The sequence below is a fragment of the Orycteropus afer genome, unplaced genomic scaffold, assembly GCF_000298275.1.
Source record: "Orycteropus afer afer isolate SDZICR_OR568_19922 unplaced genomic scaffold, OryAfe1.0 scaffold00370, whole genome shotgun sequence".
Lineage (NCBI taxonomy): Eukaryota > Metazoa > Chordata > Mammalia > Tubulidentata > Orycteropodidae > Orycteropus > Orycteropus afer.
The window spans coordinates 1,080,711-1,108,238 of record NW_006921957.1 but is presented as its reverse complement, the minus strand read 5'-3'; the positions used below and the strand labels follow the sequence as shown (position 1 = coordinate 1,108,238).

General features: G+C 54.4%; 1 protein-coding gene across 1 annotated transcript in view; it reads right to left on the bottom strand.

Annotated features, from left to right (window-relative positions):
* Nucleotides 1-2,363: 2,363 nt before the first annotated feature.
* Nucleotides 2,364-27,528, bottom strand: part of PTPRF (protein tyrosine phosphatase receptor type F) — an 86,966-nt gene continuing 61,801 nt past the window's right edge. Inside the window, exons 10-32 of the mRNA XM_007953048.2 lie at nt 26,415-26,720; nt 25,586-25,779; nt 22,351-22,377; nt 20,863-20,980; nt 20,206-20,784; nt 19,393-19,490; nt 18,946-19,199; nt 18,776-18,869; nt 17,950-18,165; nt 17,403-17,557; nt 14,698-14,813; nt 9,637-9,734; nt 6,366-6,489; nt 6,053-6,228; nt 5,230-5,349; nt 4,756-4,910; nt 4,394-4,679; nt 4,115-4,293; nt 3,845-3,971; nt 3,482-3,607; nt 3,068-3,222; nt 2,835-2,970; nt 2,364-2,432 (exon numbers count right to left, since the gene is read on the bottom strand). Of these exons, the coding sequence (XP_007951239.1) occupies nt 2,364-2,432; nt 2,835-2,970; nt 3,068-3,222; nt 3,482-3,607; nt 3,845-3,971; nt 4,115-4,293; nt 4,394-4,679; nt 4,756-4,910; nt 5,230-5,349; nt 6,053-6,228; nt 6,366-6,489; nt 9,637-9,734; nt 14,698-14,813; nt 17,403-17,557; nt 17,950-18,165; nt 18,776-18,869; nt 18,946-19,199; nt 19,393-19,490; nt 20,206-20,784; nt 20,863-20,980; nt 22,351-22,377; nt 25,586-25,779; nt 26,415-26,720 (3,908 nt within the window). The remainder of the gene's footprint in view (nt 2,433-2,834; nt 2,971-3,067; nt 3,223-3,481; nt 3,608-3,844; nt 3,972-4,114; nt 4,294-4,393; nt 4,680-4,755; nt 4,911-5,229; nt 5,350-6,052; nt 6,229-6,365; nt 6,490-9,636; nt 9,735-14,697; nt 14,814-17,402; nt 17,558-17,949; nt 18,166-18,775; nt 18,870-18,945; nt 19,200-19,392; nt 19,491-20,205; nt 20,785-20,862; nt 20,981-22,350; nt 22,378-25,585; nt 25,780-26,414; nt 26,721-27,528) is intronic.

Genomic DNA, 27,528 nt, shown 5'->3' with positions numbered 1-27,528 from the left:
GTCCACTGTCACAGCATCCATTGCTGCAGTGGAAGGGTGGAGGGCAGGATAAAAGGCCACCCTCTCTTTAAAGTGGGGGAGGGAAGGAAGTGATGAGAAAGGGGGAGTGAGGGTCCTGGTGGGGAGTGCCCAGTGCCCCCCGACAGGGTGATGCAGACTATCCTAAGGGTAAGGAGAGGAGATGGATAGACTCAGCCTGGATACTGGTCCCTTAAGGGGTGTTCTTCCCACACTGGTGGCTCAGGCTCAGCCCTCTGTGGCAGTCTGCCCTGTCACAAATAGGACCCAAGGCAGGGAGCAGGGGAGAGGATCCTACAGCCTCACAGCCTCACGCTCTTTAAGTAGGTTGCCAGCTCTTTCTTCCGAGGTGCCTCTGGGTGGACTCAGTTAGCAGCCAAGCGCTTAACTGCCTGCACCACCCCAGACTGCTGTTTTTTTGCCATCGAGTCAGTTCCAACCCACTGGCGACTTCCTGTGACAGAAAAGAACGGCACCTGTAGGGTTTTCTTGGCTGTAATCTTTAAAGCAACAGATTGCCAGGTCTATCTCCCTGGGAACTGCTGGGTGAATTCAAACTGCCAGCCTCTTGGTTAACAGCTGAGTGCTTAACCGTTGCACTACCAGGGCTCCCTAGTCTCTCCTTAAGGAGCAGGAAACCCCTAGAACCCCAGCTACTGAAAGCCCAGAATCTTTGATTCAGAAAGAGCTGAGACAGAGGCCTGGTTTGTAAGAAATCTGATTATTCAAATTTATTACCATCAAGAATTATGCAATGATGCTGTAGTTTTTCTTAACAAATAGAAAACAGACTGTGTACAACAGTGAACTCTACAGCACTAGCATCCACAAGGTAAAAATGAATGTTTCATCCAACATTACCAACCCTGGATTGTTGATCTTGACTGACCCCAGCTAGATTTGGGGATGTCTGCATCACATCCCTTGGCTACAACAGCTATGCACCCTTCCCCGCCCCCACTTACCTACCTAGATAGTGCTGCCCAGAGGAAGAGGCCCTCTCCCTGCCCCTCAGCAAGCCGAGATAATAGGGATTGATTATAGTACCATTAAAAGAAGTCCAGTAGTCTTGCCACATTGGTTTATGAGGGCATCTCGAAGGAGTGGAAAAGAGTGATTCTCAGGGGCTTTGAAAATAGCTGCAAACCAGGGAGGGAAGTCATCTGGCCTCAGCTCTGAGGACAGACATGTGCTACCAGGCCCACTGGCCTGGACCGGAAGGGCCGGCCATGCCCCTGCTGGGCCCTGAGGTGCGCGGGGTGAGGCACACCCCAATCTGTGCCAATCGCCTGGGCCACATGGCCAGGCCCAAGCCTCCAAATACCACACATACCACACACAATACTAGGGACAAAAAAGCAAGGCTCTGCAGCCCAGAGGGAGAACCCAAGGGGCCCAGACCCTCCCCTTCTCAGGTGTTTGAAGGAGAAACCAGGGGATGACTCTCTTTTTTCCATTCTTATTTTGTGTGTGTGTTTTTGTTTTTGTTTTGTTTTTGCTTTTTTTAACCTCTGCAAACACGATGGTGATGAGGACCGCCTTGACAGGCTCCCCCAGACACATCTCTGATTCTGGGTTATGAATGTCAGACACATACTGGAATAGACGACTGGGAGTATTTTCTACATCCTCCCCGCCCACCGCTGTCCATGGGGTCTATACAAAGGCTCTGAAAGAAAAACAAAACAAAACAAGTGTTTCCCTGCATTTGGATCATTTTAAATAGGATTTTCTGGGAAGGGCTGGAGGAGCAGTGGACCTGTGCTGCCTCCTGGGCCCACAGTGGAGCCTCTGCTCAGGCTGCAGGCCTGGCCCCTGGCCCCACATCAAGGAGGGCATGTTCTGCCCTACTCCAGTAAGAGCCATACAAAAAGAGAATCCACAGTGAACTCAAAAAAAGGAAACAAACAAAAAAGTCCCAACCCCCACAGTGGTCTATTCTGCAGTTAAGGATTTGCAAAAGGAAAAATCAGAGGGAAGAGGCTAGAATCCCTCAGTCTATCCCACTTAACGTATAAAAAGGGGGCTTTGCCCCTGTCCCCACCCCATGAGAAGAAGCATGAGAAACGCGGCAGCGGAACAGAGCTCGAAGCAGCCTCCAGGCGGGTCTGATGGATGGAGGTGGATCCGGCACCTGCCTGCTGGCCTGCTACCCACTGCCCCGGGGTGTTCTATGCTCTCCATTTGGTGTGGCAATGTTCCTGAAACGCTGTGATCCCGGTGGGCTATGCTCTGCCAGCAACAGCATCCGTGCAGGAGGGCTGGATGATGGTCGGTATGGCTCAGAGGAGCTGGTCCCCTCCGGAGCCCCCAGGTGGGGGTGGCGGAGGAGAGGGGAGCGTTAGTTACGTTGCATAGTGGTCAAAGCTGCCGAGGTACTCCAGGGCTGCGCGGTAGCACAGCTGGTACTGGTCCTGTCAGGAAAGGGTGGGGGCTAAGTCAGTGTGGGCAGCCCCAGTGGGCACACCCAACCCCAATCCAGGGAGAGTATCTAGATTGCTACCAAGACCAGGTGCTAGACCCAGACAGCTGTCCTGACAGAGCCTCAGAAGGTTCAACTCTCTTCCTGTCCTCTCCTGGGCCCTCATAGCTGCCTGCCTTCCCCTGCTGCCCCAATCATGTTTATGTTTATTGTCATTTCCCCACATGGGCTGCTATGCACAGCCCCTAGCCCAGTGCCAGGCATACCACTCAGAGTTGGGTTTCTTTCCAGAGTTGCTGAATGAATAAATACATCCTGTTCATTTCTGCCCTGAGCATGTCCTTATGTGTCTAACTGCACTAGGCAGCAAATGGCTCTGGTGGAGTCTGTGTACCTCTGTCTGCACCATGGCAGGACGCTGTGTGCGCAGGGTCTTCACGGTCTGGAACATGTCGACCACACCCTCATAGCGCATTCGCTCCAGGACAATGCTCAGAGTGATGAACACACCGGTGCGGCCCACGCCAGCACTGCTCAGGGACAGGGTTGGGTCAGGAGTCCTGTCCACCTCAGACAGGTTTGCCAGCCACTTGGGCTCACCCCAGACCTGCATGGGGACAGCCTCACCTGCAGTGCACTGTGATGGGACCATCCTGCCCAAACTGCTCCTTGGTCTTATGCACCTGGCCAATGAAGTCAATGAAGCCCTCGCCCGTCTTGGGCACACCCTGCTCTGGCCAGTCTGTGAACTGGAACTGTCGGATAGTCCTAGACTGCCCGTCCTAGTAGGAAGGTGGGTGGGAGGGGTACAGGGTTAGTGCCTGAAGCTGCAGCCCCACCAGGCCAGGCTGGAGTTGTACAATGACAGCCATGCACCTGTGGAGTTGTACACTTGAGGTTCCCTGGGCAATGTGTTCACACCTCACACCCAACACACGTTCCTGAAATGAGGTACCAAGTAGGCAGCCCCCCACCCCATGTGAGCTCAGGCCGTTTCACACCTGGGTGTGCAAACACACATACCCTCCTGCCAACACTCACCCGGGCATCTGTGACCTTGAACTCACGGAGGATATACTGTGGCATGTTGTATTCAGCCATTGGGTCAACCACAAAGTACTGGTAGCGAGCAGAGCGCTCTGCTGGCCAGTACTGGTGGCACTTCTCCTGTGGACAGAAGACATGGCCACCATGTTCAGGTGGGGAGGAAAGGGGGAGAGAGGCTCCAGGTTTCAGAGGATTTTGGAACGGGATGCCTGAGGTGGTGATAGTGGGGGTCTGCGGCTTGCTGCTGGGAAGCTGGGAGAGCAAAGGACTTCTCTCCCAAGGATGGCTGGTGGTCTCCCACGGTTGGGGGCCTTCCCAGGCTATGATAAAGCCCCACTGGGGAAGGGGAAGGCTCACCCTGCCCATCTCCCGAAGTTTGGTTAGCATGACGATGATGGTGGAATTGTGCTCCCATAGCATGCGCCAGAAGTCCTCGGTGCTTTCTGCCAAAGGCCCTTGAGTGGCTATGTAGGCTTTCTGCTGTCTGGTGGTAGACACAAGATTGAACATGCCAGAGCTGCTGGGCCCACAGTTTTTCCCCCAAGTCACCCCTCCTCCAGGAAGCCCTCACTGCTCTAACCCAGCCCACTCTGGTCTTCTGTGGTAGGCAGTCAAAAGTGTGCTGACCTATAGCCATCCAGGAAGCTGGCGTTGATGTAGTCAGAGCCCTCCACGCCACGGATAGGCTGCAGACACACGCGGGTCAGCTCGTATGGCATAATATTCACCAGGCGGTTCTTGAACTTGTTGCAGGGCAGGTTGGCGCTGATGAAACGGGATGTGTGGGCCTTGGAGCTGGCCAGCAACTGGTGAGAGGGAGGGCTGGTCAGGCCCAGCTGCCTGGGGATCATCCCATGGCCCAGTCTAGACCCCTAGAGTCCAGCCAGAGCCTCCCCAGAACCCCACCTTGAACTCAAGCTCCATGGCAGTAACACTCTCCCCAGGAGGCACTTGGCCCAGCTTCTGGATGTGGGCATAGAGGTTGCGAGCGGGCACCTCTGTGTGCCCACACGTGGCTGCTTCCAGCAATGCCTCATGGATGAACACGTACTGGTCCTCTGTCTGCACCATGTAGTTCCGCTGTGATCGCATGCATGTCACATGGCCGTAGATGTCAACTGTCTTCTCATGCTTCATCCGCTCCAGCATGGCATCGATAACGATGAAACAGCCCGTGCGGCCCACGCCCGCGCTGCAGGACATGGGCTCAGCTGGAGCACAGGTCCTCCCACCCCAACCACCCTCTTCGGGGGCACTGTACTCCTCACCTGCAGTGCACCACCATGGGCCCTGCGTCCAATGGGTTGCAGGACTTGACCCGCCGCAGAAAGGCCAGGATAGGGGTTGGGTACTCGGGGACCCCGTGGTCTGGCCAGGCCATGAACTGGAACTGACGCAGCTCCCGCTTCTCGCTGGAGCCACTCTGGGGAGGAAGGTGGGGAGAGATGATGTAACCAGCAACCTGCCTGCTGCAGACTTAGACCATAATGACCCGTCACTGAGGCTAGACCCACTGGCCTCTGATGAGACTCAGAAATGACATAAGGCAGCTTGAAGATGCTTGCACTGCTGTCCCCACACATTCCACCCATGCCACAGGCCACCCACACTGATTTATACACCTCTAAGCCACTGACCCTCCAACACATGTGGCTCCCATTTTCAACCCCAGCACAACATGCCCATGGCTCTGCCCTTACGGGGCTGGGGGTGGGATATGAACACTTGGGAGGAGGCCATACCTTATGGAGTGCAAAGGTGCGCACGGTATAGGTGGCCAGCTCCACTGTGTCCAGCAGGGTCACCTGAATGAGGCCATAGGTCTCAGTGCCACGAACCGGCCAGTACTGATCACATTTCACCTGCAGAGGAAGCAGTAGGGTAGGAAGGGGGTAGAGGGGATATTTAGAGGGTATCCAAAGTATAGCCTCCCTGACTACAAGGTCTCAGCCCTGAAATTCCAGATCCATTGTCTGTCCCCCACGCCCCAACATGCCACGTCAGGTCCTTGTGCTATGTCCCCACCCTCGCCCTAGCTGTGGAATAAGGGCCATAATTGAAAATTATTTATTCATGACCAGATCACACCAGGCACATTTTCTGCCAAATTTACCCATAACGTTTATGCGCCATTTTCAAGCTCTGTAAATTTTATGTTCCAGTCAATGCTTTGCAGTGCAAAAGCAGATAGCAGCTCTTTCTACTAATTAACTTAGGAGATGTGTTAGTGCCCCAGGAACACACCAGCATCTGGGGAACATGCCAGCAACTAGGGAACATATTAACATTCATGGAAAATGGCAGCATCTGGCAAAACATACTACCATCCTAGGAGTCCACTAGCATCTGGGAAACATGCTAACATCCCAGCAACACGCCAGTATCTTGGAAACATGCCAATATTCAGGAACATCCCAATATCTGGAGAACATGTTAACACCCCAAGAAAACAGTGTTTGGGGAATGCCTTAGGGGACTTCCTCCCCTATGGACAGGAGGTGCCCAAGGTCACCTGCAGGATGAGTGTCTTCCACCCTTCCTCCTGGCAGGGTCCTGTAGTCTTACCCGGGACTTTTCCTCCAGCCGTGTCATCATGACAACAGTGGCTGTGCGCTGTTCCCACACCATCCGCCAAAAGTCACCCATGGTCTCAGGCAGCGGCCCCTGTGTGGCAATGTAGGCATTCTGCTTGCGGTAGCCGTCAATATAGTTGGCATTGATGTAGTCACTCCCAGGGACACCTGTGGATGGGGAAGGACATGGGAGCACATTATCTCAGGGCCTCTAGCCCAGCTTACCTCCCCTTAGTGCACCCCAGGACTCGCAGATCTCTTCTGTAAGACAGAATGTCACCCCAGCCAGCAGGGAGATGGCTTACCATCGACGGAGGTGAGGATGACTCGAGAGTGGTCATAGGCAATGACATTTGCATAGCGGTTCTTGGGCTTATTCACCTCCAGGTTGGAATTCTCCCATGTGAACTGCTGTCCAGGGTCAATGGACTACAGGGGAAGAGAGGGCCAGGGGGTGTGGGGTCAGAGCTGAGGTCTACCTACTTTCCCTAGGGGGACCCTGCCTTGTCCCCTCAAGCCAGCCCTTTTGTCCCCTGGTGCTGTAAAGAGTCACTACCACTTCCCTGGCCAGCCATGGGGCTCAGAGGCTGCCACACCTCGGACCACTCCCTGTTGGGAAGGGGCTGGACCATGGACTCTTTGACCAAATCCCCTTACCCAGTAAAGTGGTCTGGGGTAAGGTGGTGACAGGAGACAGGTCCCTCAAGCTCTACACTCATAATGAAACAAGAGCACAGAACAAGGTAGAAGCAATAGCAGTCAGCTGTGAAGCCCCAGATACTGTGAAGGCTGGACACCAATGCCTTGCCTTGCCTGGCACTCCTCCTCCATCTTGGCTGTCCCTTCTCTATCTCCTCTCCTTTCATCTGCTTTTCCTATAGACAGGACACAACTCCTCCAGGGCTCATTCCAGGGCCCTCTTCTCTCATTCTGTTGCCTTCCTGGGGTGGCCTCGTTAGCTCCTGAGATTCTGACATCCATATGCTGGAGATGCCCAGAACCCAGCTGCAGCCAGAGCTCTCTCTTGAGCTCCAGATCTGAATACCCAACAGCGCCCTGGACACCTCCACCTGGAGGTCCACAGGTCCTTCAAGCTCAACCCTTTCAAAGCTGAGTTCATCAGCTCCCCCTTCCTCTCTTGCTAGGACTCCATCTCAAATGAATGGCGCCACTGTCCATATATCCAGAAGGCCAGGCCAAAACCTAGAAGTCATCGTCAATAACCCCTTGGTGCCCCTATCCAATCAGTCACCATATGCTGGTGTCTCACAATGTCCACAGGCCACCCACCCAATGACAAAGGGCTTTGCTAGAGATAGACACACAAAAGCAGAGACCCTATCCTATCAGAACATGTGGGATGCCTGCCTTAACCCATGCTATTTTCCGGTTCCTTGCATGGGCCTGGCATAAGCTCCTCTTCAGTAAGTGATCAGTGGACAAACACTACTCAGCTCCTCCAACCTGCTGTCACTGCCTGCTCCAATCCAGAGGCTGCAACGCCCTGTCTCTTGCCCCACTTCAAGCTACTCTTTGTTCAGTAGCCAAGAAGAACTCCTCTAAAATGAAGACCTGAATATCAATTTCCTGCTTAAATGTCTTCCATGACTCTTCATCACCTCAGATAACAATAATGGTAAAAACTTAGTCTTAGTGAGAATTTCCTTTGTGCCTGGCCCTGCTCTAAGCATTTTGCATGTATTCCCTCATCTAATGTTCATGAGACAGGTTCTACTGTCATCGTCATTTTATAAAAAGAATAATCTAAAGTTCTCAGCCTAACACATGGGCATCCTCATATCTGGGCACCAGCCTCATTACTCTCCAGAGGACCAGTGTCACTAATGACTCCATTAGACCCATCAGCACACCCCAACCCTGCTCCTGTTCTGGTGCCACCAGCCTACCTCTTCCACGTATTGTCATAGTAGCATACTCCACGTTAACGATCTCTCTGGATGTGTCAATCCATTATTAACATGCCAATGGGGGAGGTGATATTTGGTTCCATAGCCTCAGCATTCAGCATAGGGAATGACACACAATTAAGTGCTCAGGAAATGGGTGTGGAAGACTGAATGTTAAAGATGATGGAGTGACAGAATCTTGGCGTAGGAAAGCACATGGCATGCCTGGGTAGCTTCTTGGAGGAGGAGGGTTTTGTTCATACAACAGATAGGAGCAGAGAAGTGGGTGAAAGATGGAAGGGTGAATGCTATGAGCAAAGGCTACTAGGAACCTAGATGGTACAGAGGCAATTTGTCTGAAGGATGGGCAGGCATGGGAGATGGCACCAGATGTGTATGGGCAGAAGACCATGGAAGGCCTTCCCTATCAGATAGAGGTGAAGGCAAAGAGCCCAGCTTGCAAGCTTAGTTATCCCTGCAGCATGGCTTTCTGCAAACCAGGGCCCCAGTGGGCGCTCTATAGGTGGAGGCAGCATGGTCTCCTCATGGCAGACATAGTCATCAGTTTGCCTGGCAAGCTCAATTTCCTCATTGGACTGGAGCCTACCTGGCTCACAGCCCTTCCTTGGAATGGGAATCCTGCTCCCCAGTGATGTGTCCTCCAAACACAGCTAAGGGTAGACATCTGACTAGAAGAGGAGCAACCAGCCCATCAGTTTATCTGTCACCTACTGAAGGGAAGCTGCCAGGCCTGTGTGAGGAGCTGGGAAACAGCAGTGGACAAGGCAAACACCCCACATATGCTTCTGAGAGGACGAGGTCTCTGCTTTATCACCACCTTCTCTAATAAATCACTTCCTTAGCTGGGTAAGTGTCCTGGGGACATTCTAAGTCATCCCAGTTGTGGATGGGATAGAAGCCCTTAGAGCCCAGGCCAATGGGGCATGGCTCTCAAGTCTGAGCTGTAGGCAGGCAGAAGCCAAGGCCATAGAGAGGTTAGCATGGAGAGGGCCCTGAGCCTGGCCCTCCGCTCATGGAGTCCCCAGCATCCCCATCTCTATGATGCTTGCACTGTGCCGATCTGAGTACACACATGAACGCACAAATGTGCAGGACACAAGGCATCGGGCAGGCCTGGGTTTGAGTCTTGGCTCCACCAGTCATTAGCTGTTTGACCTTGGGCAAATCACTTCTCCTGGAGTCTCGGTTTCTTCACCCTTAACACAGGATCATCACAGTGCCCATTTTGTGGGGCTGTGGGAGGAGGGCACGAGATGATGAACACAAACCATCTGACTCAGTGCTGGCTCAGTCAGTTCCCGAGAAATGCCCACTATTACGGCTATTATCATCAATCTGTGTCTGTCATTCTATGTCTTTGTCTGTTAGCATTTAGGCATGTATCTGAGTGTCTAGACCCAGGGCACTCAAAGCCTTTCAAAGCATCTCCTGAGGTGACCACCAGAGGGTGCTCAGAAGGGTCTCACCTAGGCTTAGCACCTGAGAAGCCCAGTCTGGCCACAGCTGACCTCTCCTCTCCGTGTTCTGGCCTAGGGTCCACAACTGACAGCAGGGACCTCAGATGAGTCCCCAGACCCGAGACAGGACAGGGGAGCTGGCAAAGGGCTAGACTTGGGCCAGGCTGTGGGAGGGGCTGGGGACATCTCACCTCATACTCCTGGGAGAACTTGAGGCCATCGTTGGCTTTGAGGCGCTCAATGTTATCTGCCAGGTCAGTGATGGGGATGGGCGGGTGGTCTCGCATACCTGGGGAGGGAGGCATACATGGGCAGAGTTAGCATGCAGCTCAAGGTGGGAGGCAGAGCCAGCCCCAATGCATGTATGTGCACATGTGGACACGTGTGACCATGGAGCACTGGTGGCATGGAGACAGCAGCACATGCGGCGACAGGGGTGGTGGAGCACACAATGGCTGGAGGGTAGGAGAAGACAGAGGGAAGTGTGCTGTTAGCATGTGACGAAGACCAAGTCCATGACACGGCGTTGAGTGGGGGCACCAGGACCCGACTGGTAGGTGCAGCTCAACAGGGATGAGAGGCTTCCTCCCTCCGCAGCTGAGGCAGGACAGGAGCACATCTCCCGTCACTCTGGAGGCAGGGGGCTCTTCAGCCTGCATCCACCCCACTGGCCTGACCCATGCACAGCCCTCCTGCCCCTCACTGGCACCAGGGGCCATGAGAGAGACTCGGTAAAATCACGGTCCCAAACCCTGAATGTGTGGATGGAGTCTTCATGACAGTAGAGACCATGGCAGAGCAACAGTGAGAGACAGAGAGGAGGGATGTGAGAGACAAGGGGACAGGAGGGCACAGAGCAAGAGGTGTCAGACTGAGAGCAGAGGTGAGAGAGGCAAAGAGAGGGAGCCAGGGGCCAGCAAGAGAGGAAACCAACAGCAGTGGAGGAAGCTAGTTGGTGCAAATGGGGGACTGAGAAAGAAAACAATAAAGAGACGGAGAGAAAAGGAGAAGGAAGGGGAGACAGATTTCAAGGAAGGAAGGAGACTAGGGGGTGAAAAAAAGGAAAGGAGTGGAAACAGACACAGAAGCCAAAGTATCCCCCAAACATGGGAACTTTGAAAACTAACTTGAGATACTCGGGCAACTGGGGGCACTGGAACCTGCAGAGAAAAAACAAAGACAAAACAAAATACGACGGGGCAAGAAAAGAGCATGTTAACCTTTCTTTGGTTACGTCACAATCAGACACAGTACCTGTGTGTGTGGGGTTAGGTAGGGAAGAAGGCTGAGATGGCTCAGGAGGGGCTGGCAGAAGAAAGGGGGAAATAAGGGGCCTAGGGCTGTGGGCCAAGTCCTACCCACCAGCCCCTTCTCCCTCCCAAATAACACGGCCAACAGTCCCTCTCTAGAGGAGAGTGCTCCCATCCCCATGGGGCCTGTGCATGACAGAAAAGGAGGTCCAAACCAACCCTTTTCTCTTCTAGTATCAAATCTGGCCTTGGTTATTTTAGAATGACTTGGTAAAGGGAAAGAAAATTTCCCCTAAGTGGCAAGAAATTAAAAAGTCAATCGCCATAAGGGATATATACACACACTAACTGTACTACAGGCGCTCTGGTGGAATGTGGTTAAAATCTTTGGCTGCTAACCAAAAGGCTGGCAGATCGAACCCACCAGCCACTCTGACAAAGATGTAGCAGTCTGCTTCCACAAAGATTTAAAGCCTTAGAAACCCTATGGGGCAGTTCTACTCTGTCCTATAGGGTTGCTTTGAGTCAGAATTCCTCAATGGCTGTGGGTTTTAACTGTACTAGTCTTTCAGCTTTTCTGTGGGTTTGAAACATTTCCAGAATAAAAATTAAATTATGAAAGAGAAAAATAAATGTTTGCTGAACTTAAAAATATAGAGGAAACCCTCAGCGTGGGAGAGTCCTGCCATCCTCACTGACCACCCCTTTGTCCCTGGTTCACTGAACACTCTGGTCCTGGCTGGCAGGTGTGTCCTCTGCCAAGTGCTGCCATCACATGGCGCTGTCCATGGCCACAGGGATGCCTCTCCTTGCCAGGGGCCTCTGAGTTCTCTATCTCTGTACTTGTAGAGACCTTCATCATGTCCTTCCCCTGACCCCTGGGCCACAGCCTCCTGTCCTTCTGCCTCCCGACCCCTCCTCCTCACATGTGGCCTTTGCCAGCAGTGAAGGCCATTATGCATCATCCCTACTTTTTCTCTTCCATTACCGTTGTCCTTCCTCCCCTGTCCTTACTTTTCCGCATCCATCTTAAACACTAGGGTTTACCATGAATCCATCTGACTTCATCTGTCCCTGCCCCCAGCCACAGAGGTTCAAGGTCTGATCCCTGGGCCCTAACACTGCTCAGCACCCACATCAGGCTACCACTTTTCTCAAGTTGCTCTAACCACTTCCTTCTCGAGCTTGGGGCGAGCAGGTGAGAAAAACCTGGGGCCAGTAGGTGAGAACTCCAGCAGTATGTTCCCTTCTCACCAACAACGCCATCTGCCTCCCATCCCACCTGGCCTAGAACGCAGAGGGAGAGGCATCCCTGCCCATCCCCCTAGCCCAGGTTCAATCACACCCCACACCCAGTGCTCTGGACCCCAGCCTCTCAGGCTGTTGCTCTGCCACCCAGCATCTCAGCTCCACACCACAGATACCTCAACCACTGTCCATAAACGATTTCCATTTTGGGAAAGAGAAAATGCCTTTCTGGATCCCTCACTCCCCTGCACTCTCTTGCTATGTTCCTGCATCATGGCCTCCACACTCTGACCTCGAAAGAGGCTGCTCCAGAGCTCGTTCCCCATCACTCCTTAACCCACTGGAGCTCTCTGCCCCAAGACTCAGCACCATTCTCCCTCCAAGTTCCCCAGCAGCCCACCACCTGCCAAAGCCAATGTTCTTATATGGTCTTCCGGCTGTTCTAAGTCACTGGCTTGTGTGACTCTCCTCTGCCTCAGCACCAGGAATGTTCCTTTCTCTGGCTATTCCTTTATAATCTTTCTGGCTAGTCTTCATTCACCCTTCCTTAAATTTTGCTTCCTCCCCTGGGTTCCTTTTCCAGCTTCTTCTCTCATCCTTGTCCCCTCCCTGGGAGAGCCCATCTATTCTTGGGCTCTGACTACAACTTGCACCATGGTACCTCCCACACCTGGTTTCTGCCAGGTGTCAGTGCAGGGCTCCCGATAGACATGGCTGCACCTGGACACCCCCCCCCACACACACACACCCCTCAGATCCTCCCACTCCACTACTGGGCCACCAGCCACTCGGCATCCTCGCCTCCCCCTACTTCCTCACCAACCCCTGTGGAGCACACCTCCTTACTGTCCTGGGCCTGCCCTTCCTTCCACCCCCATGCCACCACCCCATCCAGGTTCTTGATGGCCTGCTAAGTAGTCTCCCTGTCCCACCTTCTTCCCCTCTAATCCATTCTTCACACAGAAGCCACAGTGGTATTTCTTAAATTCTGATTATGTCACTCCCCTGTCAAAAAACTCTTCAATGCCACCCTGTTACTCTCAAGATGGAGCCCTCAGCATGGCATAATCAGCCCCCTGTAGCTGGACCTCTGCCTAACCCTCCATCCAGTCTTACCTCCTGGCTCTCAATATCCCTCCAGCTCCCAACCGTAATGCTGCACAAACACCAAAATACTTAAAATCTAATACACATGCAATGCCTCTGAGCTTCTACACATGCTCTTTCCATCAAAGGAAGAAGCTTCCTTTCACCTTCGCTTTGCTCGGCCAAAGACCACATGATTTGGCATACCCTCTGGGAAGAGGCTTCTCTGCCCCCCAGTCCCCACCATCTCAGTGCTGTCATTTCTCGCAGATCTGACCATGTTAGGTTGTGACTGCTGGCTAGGTCTGCCTGGCTTTTGCTGTCTCTCTTGCTCACTTTTTCTCAAGATGCCCTTGGAACTCAGTCACCATGTTGTGAGGAAGCCCAAATCACATGAAGAGGCTCCCAGCTGATTCTAGCATTAACCACCAGACACGTGAATGAACGAACCTTTAGTTAGAACTCAGGAGTCGGCAAACTTTTCCTGTAAAGGGCCAGACAATCAATATTTTAAACTTTGCAGACATACAGGCTCTGTTACATCTACTTCACCTTGCAATTGTAGCATGAAAGTAGTCATGGGAATTAAAAAAATGAACGAGCATGGCTCTGCTCCAATAAAACTTTATTTAGAAGAACAGGTGGTGGGCCATTATTTGGCTCACCAGCCAGTTTGCCAACCACTTTTTTAAGTGATTCTAGCCCCAAGCCTTCAAGTCTTCCAGCTGCGGGCCCAGACATTCCAGAACAGAGACAAGCTGTTCCTGTTGTGCCCGTCTGAATTCCTAACTCACAAAAACTGTGAAAAATCATTCATGATAATTGTTTTAAGCCATTAAATTCTGGGGTAATTTAATACCCAACCACAGCTCCATGTATAAATCTCTGTATGCACGTGTTAGCTCACACACTCATTTGCTTTTGAGTATTCATGTCATAGACATTCAGAAAGAACCCACCATGTGCAGAATACAAGGGACAGGGACATGAACAAGATATAGTTCCTGGTGCCACAGAGCTGCAAGACAGCAGTTGAGGCATTCCCACCCCAGTGTGAGAGGAACCATGGTGGAGGAGCAGAGAGGCTCTGGGTATCGAGGGGGCACCCAATCTGCCTGGGGCTGGGCAGTCGGGGAAGCTCCTCCCAGAAGAGGCCTGAGCTGTCTGCTGAGGGCAAGGGAACAATGACCTCTCATGCCCTGGGAGAGTGGCTGTGGAAGTAGGGCAGCCATCAAGCCTTGTGCTGGCATCAACCCCAATGAAGGGTCAAATGTAGGTAACCCTACCCCCACACGTCTGATGGGGCATTACCCACTGCAAACACCCCAAACACCATCTTTTTTTGTATAGCGGAACTGAGCGCAGGCACAGACACAGATACTGCCCTCCCTCCACAGTAGAGATGTGTGCTCTGTGGGGGTCCTCATCCCATACACACGAGACCTTGAGCAAATACAAGGCAGGAGCTAAGCAGCTATGCCTTGCTCAAGAGGCTCCAGGGACGAAGGACAACTGTCCAGCTGTTGATATCAGTCCAAAGCAGATGAGCCAATAGAGAAGGGCCAAAATGAGAAAGAGGAGCCAGAAACGGGGGCCGGGAGCCCTGGGCTCTCAGTGGAGACTCCAGTGGCCTGGGCTGGGGGCAAGCATGTGGGGGAGGTGCCTTACCTGGGGTCTGGTAGTTGAGCCTCCGCATCTCCACAGGGTCAGAGGAGTGGGCCAGCAAGGAATCCTTCAGCCCAATCGACTGCTCATCTTTTGAAGATGGGGAATGGGTCCTTTTCCTTGAAGAGGCAGAAGAGAGGTTGGTGAGAGGTCCAGGTGGAGGACAGCGATACATGGAGTAGCCAGCTGCCACAGACCCTCTTGTCAATGGCTCTACCCTCCTCCCACCTCATCCTGGGGTCTTTGAGCGCAGGAGAGCCAGGGGCAGAGCAGCCTTAACATGAGAGAACACAGGGTAAGGGTGGGGCAGGGAGACAACAGGGATGTGGCGTAGACAAGGGGTGGTGCAGCGAGGGAGGAAAGGGTCGCAGAGGCAGTGCTCCTTTGGAGAGAAGGCAGGTCACTGCTGGGCAGTGGCTACCGCCCTCCCTCGAGGCCACCACAGTAAACATGCAAATGACACATAAAATATGCAAACATCACAGGGGGTTGGGCCCCAACTGTCTGGCTACCAGGGTTTCAGGATAAATGACCAGAGCAACAGGGGAGGGATGGGGAAGGTGTCACCCTAACAGGGCAGAGTCCTTCTTCACTGGCCTCAGCTCCTGTGTCTAGAGCAGTGGGTCAGAGACAGACTACAGGGCCCAGCTACTGACAGGAACCAGTGGCCCCTTCTCTGTATACCCGTGTGAGTTTGGAAGGATGAGCTCATATGGATGTGGGAATGTGTGCAAGTATGTGCTTGGACACGCTTCCCTGCTGCTCTGCACTGAGTGCTCTTGGCGTATATGCAGCACTTGGTCCCTGCAACCCTGAGATAACTTCTCAGAGAACAGGGAGCCTAAGGAAGGTCTCAGGGAGCCCAGTTAGTCTGTGATCTCAAGGAAGTGTCTGAGGTCTGCATTATGCCTGTGCCCCTGAGAAGGAGCATCTCCCACAGAGGGCATAAAGTCAAACTGGACAATGACAGCACCCACCCCTCATTCCAGAGAGGACTCAGTCCCAACCCAGGATTCAGCTGAGCTGACTGGACAGTTTGCTACTTAAAAGTCAAAGGCCAGGAGGCTTCCGGTAGAAGCACCCGCCCCCCCCCCATTGAGCCCAAAATGTGCAGAGGGGAGAGTGAAGGGGGAGATGTGTGAAGAGAAGGAATGACTCCTACCTTTCTTGTTTACTAGGTCCCGAAAGACAAGCAAGGACAGAAGAAAGGAATGGTCATTGTTTCCACCAAGCACTCAGGCCCTCTCATGATGTGGGGACACCGAGGACCCATATATGGCACCACATGACATTCACAGGGAGAGCGTTTGCCTCTCCTAGATACCAGGATTCAGAAGGGAATGGGAAGGAGGATGAGTGGGTGTGTGGGACATTCTGCAAGGCTCCACTCATAGGCCTCTGTGCTTGGGACCAGGGAAAGTCCCTGCCTGCAAGGAGGGAGCCAACTCTTCAGGAAATAGGCACTGGGTCCAGGCCAGGATATAGGAACTTGTATGTGGAGATGCACTCAGACACATGGACCAACATACATCCATCTGACAACATGTTCATTGACATTCCTCAAAAGTGACCTCATGCTGGGGGCGGGAGACTGCTAACTTGGACACAGATCCTGAGATGTTCTGTAAAGCATCCAGGGACAGACGGAAGACAGGATGGGGAGGGGTGGGGCTGGGGAAAGCCTCATGGGGCATCAGAGGCTGGAGCTGAGTCTTGAAGGATGAGATGGCAGGTGCCAGGTAGGTGAGAATAGGGTGAGCTACAGAGCAGTAGGGCACAGCCTGAGACCCTGGGGATTGCATATAGTGCAGTGTGATAATGTTGGGTGGTAGCAGGGCTAGACTGCCCATGCACCTGATGGTCAGACTAAAGTCAGGTTTTATCTTGGTAGCCACCAAAAGGTGTTAAACTGAACAATAAAGTGAAATCTTTTGAAAACATCTTTCAGCCTGAGAGGTGTACGGACAGACTCTAAGGGCAGGTCGCTGCAACTATCTAAGAGAAAGGACTGAGACTTAATGTGTCCAGGTCCCTAGCTATGCCCTGCACAGGCATGACCTTGTGGGGAGCCCACCAGGAGGGAGAAGAGGGTATATTTCAATAATATTTAGGCTAGGACTCTCAGAAGATTGGGTAGAGTGGGAGGGGGAGAGGGAGGGTAACACTTGGTTTTCTGGTTGGTAACTTGGTGGATAGGACCACAGTCATTGCGACATGGAGCGGGGCAGAGGAGGACTGTCAGGGGCGGGGTGATGGCTCAGTGTTAAAGACACACTGAATCTGAGGCAGCTGGGGTCCCAACAGGTGCTCAATGAAGATCTGCTAAGTGAGTGTCCATGGGCAGGTGGGCCTGGGCCTCTGGGAGTCATCTAGGAATAGTGACAGAGGAAGATGCTTAAGATAGGACACCAGGAACTGGTGTCTTGGAGATGAAGAGGAAGACACACACTCACATCCACTGAAACAGAGAGACAGACAGACGCAACCAGGATGCGTGTGGAACAGCACATCCAGGTGAGCACACACAGAGGGTCTCCCACCCAAACAGACGTGTGTGTGCAGGTGCAGGTACACAAACATGTATGTTTCTGCTCCTCCTGGCTTCCCAGTGAACTCAGGGTCAAGGCCAGACCAGTGTAGCTGCCTCTTCTTTGTACGCCCAGCAAGGGGCAGGTAGCATCCCCTGAAGCCCTGGGCACAGCACTTACCTCTTGAACAGCAGGATGGCGATGACGATGAGGATGATGAGGATGACCGCCAGGACTGGGCCTGTCACCCACAGCATCTCGGGCTCCTCCTGTTGCTGGGCTGGTGTCACTTGGACCACGATCTCATCCGAGTAGGGGCTGGAGGCATAGCGCTTCTGCGGCCCAGCGGAGGAACAGCGTGGACTGTGAACTCAGTGGGAGACCCTTCCCCACCCCCTGCCTTCCAACCCTGGAGTAATGGCTCTGGGCTGGGTGATGCCTGGTCTCCTGGACCAAGTTAACTTGCACTTGGACTGGGTCCCTGGGAGTAGATAGGCCTGGCTTCCTGGGATCTGGGAGTTGGTGTCTTAGGATCCCTTAGTGGAGGTCTGGGGTCTTTTGGGTTGACCTAGGCCTGGGATCTCAGGGTGTCTGAGACTGGCTTAAGCTTGGGGTCAGGCCTAGGACCTTGAGGTCGCTGGACTAACTGGACCTGGCTGATCAGATGCCTGGTGCAGACGGGGCCTGGGGTCTCAGGGTGCTCAGCACTAAGCCAGTTCAAACAGACCTGGTCCACAGGCTCCTTCAGGGAGGCGAGTACAAAGCACTGGTAGCTCAGGTCTGGAGAGAGGGGCCGGTTGTAGAAGCCCTGGTAGCTCTTCTTGTCCCCCAGGGTGAAGGTCTCGGGGAGCACGTCCACCTGAGCAGCCACATATGGCTTCAGTCGCTCTGACTGCCGCCGCCGCCGCCGCTCACCGCCACCCTGCTCGATGGCCTCTAGAAGCTGCAGAGCAGAGCATGGGAGTCAGCGCTAGTGAGCATGCTACCCCTGGGGTCTGTGGTCTGGGACATCAACTTCCTGGGCTGGGACAGATGGAGGATCCCCTTCCCAGTATGAGGCTACACCTGGCTCAGCCCACTGCCCTTGTAGAATAATGCTGGACACCAGAAACAAAACACAGCCCAAGAAGAGACCCTATGAGTAATCTGCCACTCATCTTAACTAGAAAGAGTCTGTCCACGCTGGCTGCACGGCTCCTTCACTGGAGGTTCCTTTGTGGCCTCTAGACCCAGGGGACTCTCCAAAGTCTAGGGCTTGGGATTTTAGAGGTTCCTCTGCCACATTCCACCTCGGGGAATCTCAGCAGACACCTCTGGAGGATTCTCTGTAAGCCTTTGAGGAAGCCTCAGAAAACTCCCAGGGGGGGTTCTCTGCCAATCCTTTCCTTGGGGCTACCTTGGAGTCCCTCTCCCCAGAGAGGGAGAGTAAGCTGCCAGCCAGAGCAGCCAGGAGAGTGACTTCAAGTATGAGCATGTATCTGGGGGGAGTCACCACAGTCAGTTATTCCAATGAGACTAAGTCACCACTGCAGCCCTGTCCCCTCCCTGGGCACCTCGTCCAGCTCCAGCTCCTCAGGTGTATTCCACCGCGGCGCCAGCATGTTCCCGCCCACACGGTCAATGGGCACCACCACGATGTAGAACCACCTGGGCGAGGCAGAGCAGGAATTAGGACTGCCATCACCCAGCCTCGCCCCTCCTCCTGGAGGTTGTGTTTGCACACCTGACGAGCGAGGGCTCCTGCACGAGGGGCATGGAGAGGGTGAAGCGGCCGTCCTCTATGTAGGCGGAGGCAGGCAGTGGCTTGTGTGGCAGGAGGTCGGGGGCTGTGCGGATGGACACGAGGTGCTGCAGGCCCCCCGCACTGCTGCCACGATTCATCAGCACAAAGGAGTATTCTGTGTTCGGCTGCAGGTCTGCGATCAGCTTCCGCATCAAGTGCCCGTCCACCTCCACACTCTGCCCATTGTAAAGAATCTGCAGGGGATGGAGTGGGGTGACAGGGCTGTGAGGCTCCTCACTGCAGGCCTCTTAGGACAGCGTGTGCGCGCGCGCGCGCGCGCACACACACACCCACCCCTGACCAGGACCCTGCCTTGCAAACACACACACATAGCACACAGCAGGCCCATGTATGTGCGGGGCTTTGCTAGTGGTGGCCCTTACTCACCTTGAATGGTACAGCAGACTTGTAGGAGTCGGGGATCTCCCAGCTGAGCAGCACAGAAGTTTTCATTGCAGCTGCCACACGGAAGTTCTTGGCAAACACTGTGGAGGCATAAAGAGGGAGTGAGCTCTGACTGAGTGGCTGGGGTGGGCTGAGCAGGCTAGAAGAGTTCCCCACCAGGATGAGATACTGGTTGGGGCAGAGGAGTTCAGGAATGGCTGCAGAGTACCAAGCATACCCACTCCCAGCCAGCTTGAAACTAGAGTTCAACTGTCAACCCAAGCTCTCCCATATAGTGAGCACTGGACAGAGAGGGCGAGGACACCGCAGGATCACCAGTCAGATCTCCTGCAGTGCTTGCCTAAAGCTCAAATGCAGACACCAGGTCAGAGTCACCAGAGAAGAGTGGATTATGGTCGTGAGAAGCCTGTGGGCCCCACCCCAAAGTACAGTGGAGCTCGTTCACTAGAGGTCAGTGGGTCATGGCCCCAAGGTTAGTGTCACACACCCCAGGCCAGTAGGTTACACACCTAAGAATAGTGATGCAGTCAAAAGAGGTAAGTGGGTCATGGTCATGAGAGATTGGAGGGTCACACAGCAGAGGTCAGTAGGTCAGACAGCATAAGTCACAGATCACACACCCGAGAACATGGCACTCGCTTACTAGAGGTTAGTGGGTCACGGTCATGAGAGACTGGAGGGTCACACACCATAGGCTGGTGAATCACAGCCACTAGAGATCAGTGGTCAAGGAGAGCAGAGGTCCCCAGGCACAGCCACGCATGGGTTGGCGCTGACGTGCCCTGCAGCACACACCTTGCTCCACAGGCATGGTCCGGGACTGGATGCTGGGGCTGAGTGGGCCAGCACCTTTGCTGGTATGTGCACGGACCTTGACATCATAAGTGGTGTCTGGCTTGAGGCCAGAGAGTGTGAGGCGGATGTCAGTGGTGACGTTGTACAGTTCCTGCTGGCTGTTGATGTCTCGGTACACAACAGTGTAGTTGATGATACGCCCGTTCCTCTCTGCTAGCACCGGTGGATCCCAGGCCACGTCCGTGGTCAAGGTGGTTAGGCCTATCACATGCAGGTTCTGGGGAAAGCCGCTGGGCACGTCCTCAGGGGTTGTGATCTCCTTCTCGAACTCCTCGCCTGGGCCAGCCCGGTTCTCGGCGGCCAGCCGGAAGATATATGTAGCACCCTTGTGTAGGCCAGTGACCGTAAAGTGCTGGTCATCCTTACCAAAGTCTATGGTGGTGGGCCGGGCCTCGTCTGCCCGGTGGTACTGCAGTCGGTAGCCCAGCAGCTCGCCAGGCAGCTCTTTGGGTGGATGCCACTGGAGCAGTGCAGTGTTCATGGCTGTGGTGCTGACCATCATGGTGGGACGGCCTGGGACTGAACAACCACGCACGGGGCTCTGGCACTGCCCTCCTCGTTGCCCCCACCTCCCGCTCTGCCTGACCCTTCACTTACCTGCCCCAGTCGTTGTAACAATTTTGGGCTTGCTGCGGGCACCATCCCCCTTGGTGGTGTAGGCGGCAACAGTAATGGAGTAGGTGGTCTCTGGGGTCAGGCCACTGATGGTAGTTTCCTGTGAGGGAGGAGGAGGAGCCTGTTTCCATCACAGGAGAGCAAGGGGAGGGCATGTTTGCTACTTCAAGACCTTGCCTTGGGGAGCCCACAGGACACACACAGCCAGAGGTCCTGGAGGTAAGGGCTGTTCCATGCTGGACTCTGCTGGAGGCAGGGCAGGTGGGTGGGATGTGTGCCCAGGAGAACCCACCCATCCCAGGAGCTGCACACCTGGGGCAGGCAATTCATTCTTCCTTTCAGGCAAGAACAAAGGACCACACAATTTCCTTTGTGTCACTGTTCTGTAAATGCCACCTCGAGAGGTTGATACACTGACACACACAGGGCACAGTGCTTTACATGTACACTGCCCCTTGCAAGTCCCCTGGCATGCACACACAGCTGTGGGCCTAAGCTCCTCCTGTGTGAGCAGGTGTCAGGCTGCTGGTGGGCATGCGCACACACATACACATGCACACAAAGGAGTGAGGCAGAGGGGGTCAAGGTACCACCAAAGAGGACCAGGCCTGCCCCAACCTGACCCCCCTCCAAGCCCCTGACTCAAGAGAATACATTATTCCACAAACTATCAGTTTTCTCATTTGAACACAGACTTAAATTTATCTACTGAGAGGGGAGGAAAGACAGGGAGGAGAACAAGGTCCCCCCACACCTGGAAATGGACTTCTGCCATCAGTTCCCCGTGATGTTGGGTAGACAGGGCAGAGTCTTCCTGTGTTGGCAGAACCTGCCCATAAACCCACCTACAGCAAAGACATCGCTTCCGGACATGCGGAGAAACACCACCAGAGGCCAACCATACCACACAGAGGGAAGAATAGGGAGAAGGGAGGGGACCGCCGTGCAGTGGGACCAGAGCTGTCACCATCAACCCTGTTGTCCCTCCAGCTCTGAGCCTCAGACGGGGCCCCTGCAGCTGCCAACCCCTTGCAGGCCCCCTCCTGCCCCAGCTGGAGGGTCTCCCAGGGCTGAGCCTTCAGAACACACCGCCGCCAAAACCCAGCTCCCCAGACTTCCCTCCTAGCCTGTGCCCAGAGGCAGGTGATTTTTCACTCCAGGGATCAATAAGGCCTAATGATCAGGATTGGATTTAACTCCATCCCTGTCTGGCCGAAGCAGGGGCCAGGCCCTGGTCGATCATGAACATTGGCCTCAAATTGTTGCTCGCCAGGTGAGAAGGAAGGATTAGAGGCAATGCCAATCACTGCTCAGCTCGGTGCTTGTGTCTAAGAGCCAATTTTCTCTGGATGTGGCTGGTGCCCTGTGGATCTTGGCAGCTCAGGCTGGGAGGAAAGGCAGGAGAGGGGAAGTGTCCCAAGAACCCAGCCTGACCCAGGTCTTGCCCACACTCGCACACCTGTTACTTACATAGTCCTCGGACTCCTCTGGCCGCCACTGACCACGGGAGAGGGAGAGAAAGGAGACAGGATGAAGGACTTGGTCTGGCCCAGAGGGGGCCTGGCCCGGGGAGGACAGATGGAAGGCTTGCCTCTGAAGTGCCAATGGACGTAGCACCCCAGGCCCATTCCCTAAGATCCCAGCCCTTGCCTCACCAAGCACTAATTGTGTGTGGCAGGGATGAGAAGGACAGGGATAACCTGAGGACAGGCACCCATGTCAACAGTGAAGAGGGGAGAGGGTGTGCTGGAACTAGGAAGATGAGTGAACACTACCTGGAGGTGCCTCAAGGGTCAGGGGGCCAGACATGGGCATGGGTCTGCTAGCTCCGGAAGAGAGAGCGGAAGACCCACAATGGATGACTAGGTGATCATATGTTCTCTTTGCCTGGGAAGGTCCTGGCCTACATGTGTTATCATGGTATGATTATTCCCCTTTGAAAGACGCCCAGTCGAGACAGTAACTTACATAGTCACCCAGGAATGAAGATTGTCCCAGGGACAGTTAAGAATTTTATCACGGCTGGGGTTGGTCAAGGGGTTACCTGGCCAGCAAGAGTATGAAGGCCTTGGGTGCCAAGCTCAGAGCCAGGGCCTGCCTCATAGGATCAGGGATCCACTGAGACCCCTGTCCTTCCTGGGGATACCTGATCACCAAGACAGGTGAAGGATGTGAGGTCTCCATACGAGGCCCTACAGGACTAGGAGCCTGGGGACTGGCCAGTGTTAACCAAAGCATAGGAATATGGCCCATGACATCTCCAGGCTAGAGGGATTGTGGGGTCTTGTGGCCAGATTACCCTCACACAGTATCCACTGCTCTAGCCTGACATGGCCTAAGTCTCTTCTGTTTGGAAAGTGCTGTTCAAAGTCCCTACAATAGCATGTAGGGGAAGCCATCAATAGGCCCCTGTGGCCATGGCCACTTTCTAGGGTGTAGCCAGGCCCACCTCTGCTCCAGGTTCCTTGCCTAGGGGGCATGGAGGTTCTCTCACGTGGTTCTTCTCCTGGGTCAGAGGTAGAACCAGGGAAAATAAGGGACAGAGTGAAACCAAAGGGAGGAAGAGAGACAAGGAGGGGGCCAGAGGGGTGGCAGAAAGGGGAGAGAAGAGAATGAGACAGATGAAAACACAGCCACTGAGAAGGAAAGAAACAGAAAGAAAAAAAAAAAAAACAGGGATGAAAGGAAACAGAGAGATGGAGTGAGAGACCATAAGAAACAGAGAGACAAACCTGAGATGGAAACAAGCACAAAGCAAGGAGACAGGTCTGGCTCTAGCCTGGCCCCTGGTGGGGTAGAGGGGTGGCGGAGGGGAACAGACCACATGGCTCTTTCAGTACTGATGGGGCCCTGGGCTGAGCAGATGGTGCTGCTGGGTGAAGGACAGGCTGTAGGTGTCCTTGACAGGACAACTCAGGGGACAGCTGGGTCTACTGGGTTAGAGCACGATGACCCAGTCCCAAGGGGCCACAAGAGCAGGACCTCTGTGTTCAGCTGGCTTCCCTGGAGCATGGGCACATGTCCTGCCTGAGGCAAAGAGAGCAGAGTGCCTGGGACTGTGGATCAGCATCTTCCAAACCACTCTGGACCAGAAGGGGGCACCCAAAGTGGCTTTTCTGGAACCCTACTGGCCTCAGCTGCAGCCACTGGCCCCTAAGGATGGGAGGGGCTGGAGGGAGCCCATTCCCAGAATGTTTCTGGGTGGGTGTGTCTGCTGAGGCACAATGAGGAGCTCTCAACCTGCCCCAGGAATGCAGGCGGGTATGCACACCCACCTCCTCTGCCCCTTGTCCTCTTATCGCTGGCAGACTGAGAAGAGGAAGAGGGCATCCTCTGGGCAGAAATGCATTTTGCTTCTGAGAGCTTAACCCAGCCAGAGCTGTGAAGGCCTGTCTATGCGGGTGCGTCCACCACAGAATACCGCATATGTGTTTGTACCTCTGCCCAGCCTAGGCAGGGGTGAAAAGCTGGATGGGGAGGGCATGGGGGAACCTGGGCTCCTCCCCCAGCTGGCTCAGCACTGGCCCCTGTGTGTCCCCCCAAGGCTGGGATTCTGGACTAGGGGGACCCTGAGTGTAGTTCTCACCAGACGTTACAATTCTTCAGCAGAATGTTCTGAGAGGGGACTCATGACAGTACTTAGAGCCCTTTCCCAGGAGTCCAGAGACTTCTGCTCCAACCTCAGCCAAGCACTCACTTGCTGGCTGATCTGGATGACTCACAATAACCTCTCCATACCCCAGGTTCTTCCTCTGAATAGCAAACCAGTGTGCAGAGCACCTGGTGGCCTCACCCTAACCTCATGGATATTGCCATCCCCAGAAGACAGAAGAACAGAGAGCAGGGTGACACTGGCTGGATGAGCTATCCTTTGGAGGGCCAGGACAGAGCAGCAACCCCCCAACCCACACAAACACACAAAAAACCCCAAACTCACTGCCTGCGAGTTGGATCTGACTCATAAAACAACTTCTTGGGTTTCTGACAAGGTATCACTACAGAAGTAGATTGCCCAATCTTCCTTCCAAGGAGTAGCTGGTGAGTTTGAACCGCCAGCCTTCTGGTTAGCAGTCAAATGCCTTAGATACTATGCCACCAGAGCTCCTACCAGCTTAGCCATTTACTGAGCTCTGCAGAGCCAATGGCTCGGAAGGGAGAGCAGCCAGCCTATGAGTGCTTGTCTGCCCTCTGGCTGTTAGAGGAGGGATGTCCAGCCCAAAACTGTCTAGGAGGAGGGCATGCCTCAAAAGCCCATCTCCCTGTGACTGTGAAGGCGCTTCCTACAAACCATGAGGGTGGAAGTAAGGTGGGGGCTTGAAGTCTGTGCAGGGGGTGGCAATGGAGACCTGGGTCTGATAATCTCACTGCTGTTTTGGTGGCTGAGCCAGAGGCATGAGCCAGGCTTATCACCAGGGCAGATAGGCCTGCCAGGGGCTAAGCTGGCACAGCTCAGGCACACCAGAAAGATACCCAAGGCAGGAGGAGGAGTTTCCTGGAATCTAGTCCTAACCTCCTGACCTCAGTTCCTCCCACCTGATATAGCAGGGCCTCACTGGTGTCACCATGAAGGAAAGGCAGCCACTAAGTGCTTCTGAGAGTGGGCAGGGGAGGAGGAGCCAATATGGGCTCCAAAGAGGAGGTGCCAGTCTCTGTCCACCCTTCCCCATGGCCTCCTTTCTGCCCCACCCCACCCCCAATGACACACCTGAGCCTCAGCCAGCATGACGTCCTGGATAACAGGTGGGCCACGGGGCTCGCCATTCTCTAGCCGCACATAGGTGACCTGGTAGCCGCGTATCTGGCCGTGCTGCTTGCTGGGGACGGGCAGCTTCCAGGAGACGTGCACAGCAGTAGAGTTCAGTGGTTCCACCTCCACCTTCCGTGGTGGTCCACTGGGCACTGGGGGCCAGGTGGAGAGGGTAGTCAGGCCTAGTGGTATTGATCCTGGCTCACGCGGGCATAGCAAACTCTAAGGCCATGCCTCTGCTCCCTCTCCCCACAGGAAAGCACTGGACGTAGTTTCCTTAGATTGTCTGTCCCTAGTGAGGAATGTGGAGGGCTCCCTCTCTTTGCCGGGGGAAGAGCTCAGCACCGGCCCAGCCAAGCCACTGGCCGAGGCTACCTCACTGGTTAGAAGGCAGAGGTGGGGGAACAGGCAGAGCTGGAACACCTGCCCTCTCACCAGCCCCAAGCCAGCACACCCTGTCCTACTTTGTTCTGGGTCCCCTTATCATGTCAATGCTTAATAAAGGTGCTCTTCTGAGAGCATCACTTGCACCAAGCTCCACTCCTGACCTCTCAAACCTTAGGTGGGCTGCTTCCCCCTGCTAAGCCTCTGAAGGATCCAGCTCCCTTGGACACAGCCCAAGAGCTGTGACTGAAGCACAGGCTGTCCCATAAACCACATCTCCCCAGTGTGGGCAGTTAAGCCTGCAGCATAAAGATGAGTCTGCTAGGTATGTGGAAAAGCAAAGGCCCTGGTGTAAGCCAAGGCTGGGTGCCGCCCCGCCCTGCCCTCATGTGGTGCTGCCTACCGTCCTCGTCGGTGCGCACCAGCACTGGGGTGCTCTCAGGGCCAGGGCCCACATCTGTGTGTGCCCGCACCCACACCCGGTACTCCGTCCACTTCTCCAGGCCCACCAGGTCCCAGCTGGAATGCTCGCGGCTGATGCCGTCCACCACATGCCGCCCACGGTCCTCGCCGTCCACCGCCTCGTAGGCCACGGAGTACTGGGTGATAACGCCGTTGCGGCTGTCTGCTGGCGGCGGGACCCAACTTACCCGGACTGTGGTGGAGCCCGCGCTCACACAGGTCACCTTCTGGGGAGGGGCGGAGGGGGCTGGGGGAAGACAAATGGGAGGAAGCAGGCAGATGGAGGGTAGGGATCACAGGTACAGTGACTGAATCACAGTGGGTTGGAGACTCACCCAGGCAGGCTACTCCCCCAGGTGCTGCAATAGCCACCCCAAGGCCCCACTGGGCAGCCCACCTCCACTGATGCAAAGATTGCCTGGCTCCCTCTGAACCACAGATTCTTCACACAGACGTGCACACACACAGACAGGGTTTCCCACACACACATATGGCGTCTCTCACACATATGGTACTCTAACACAGCGTCTCTCATGCACACACGAGGTCTCTCCCACATATGCCATTTCACACAAAACATACACAGTATTGGATACACACAAGCACATGGCCGTCCCATCCCACTCCTCATCTCCGGCCACACACATGACCACATATGGAGAAGCTCTCCAGGCCTACTGTGCCCACAGCTCCTCTCTTCTGAGACAAGCGGCCCTAATGTCTTTTCTGGTGTGAGGCTGCCCTGGCCTTTGCCTGCCTGGACAGGGTGTCTGTGTGTAACCCACAGGTAACCACAGAGACCAGTGGTTGGATATGAAGGTGACCAATGGCCACTGGGGCTCTAGCCCTTATATTCAAAACTGCTTACCCAAACCCATCAAGCTGCCTAGCAGACAAAATCTCTGTGGTGTGGAGGAAAGGTGCCTAACAAGGGTCCCATCACTCCACAGGTACCATGAGGGTTAGGAGGCAAGGCCTGTGCCCTTACTGTTCCCTAGTGACAGTTTCAGACCCTATTCCTGCTGAAGACTCTGCTGCCAAGGCGTGGGCTTCCC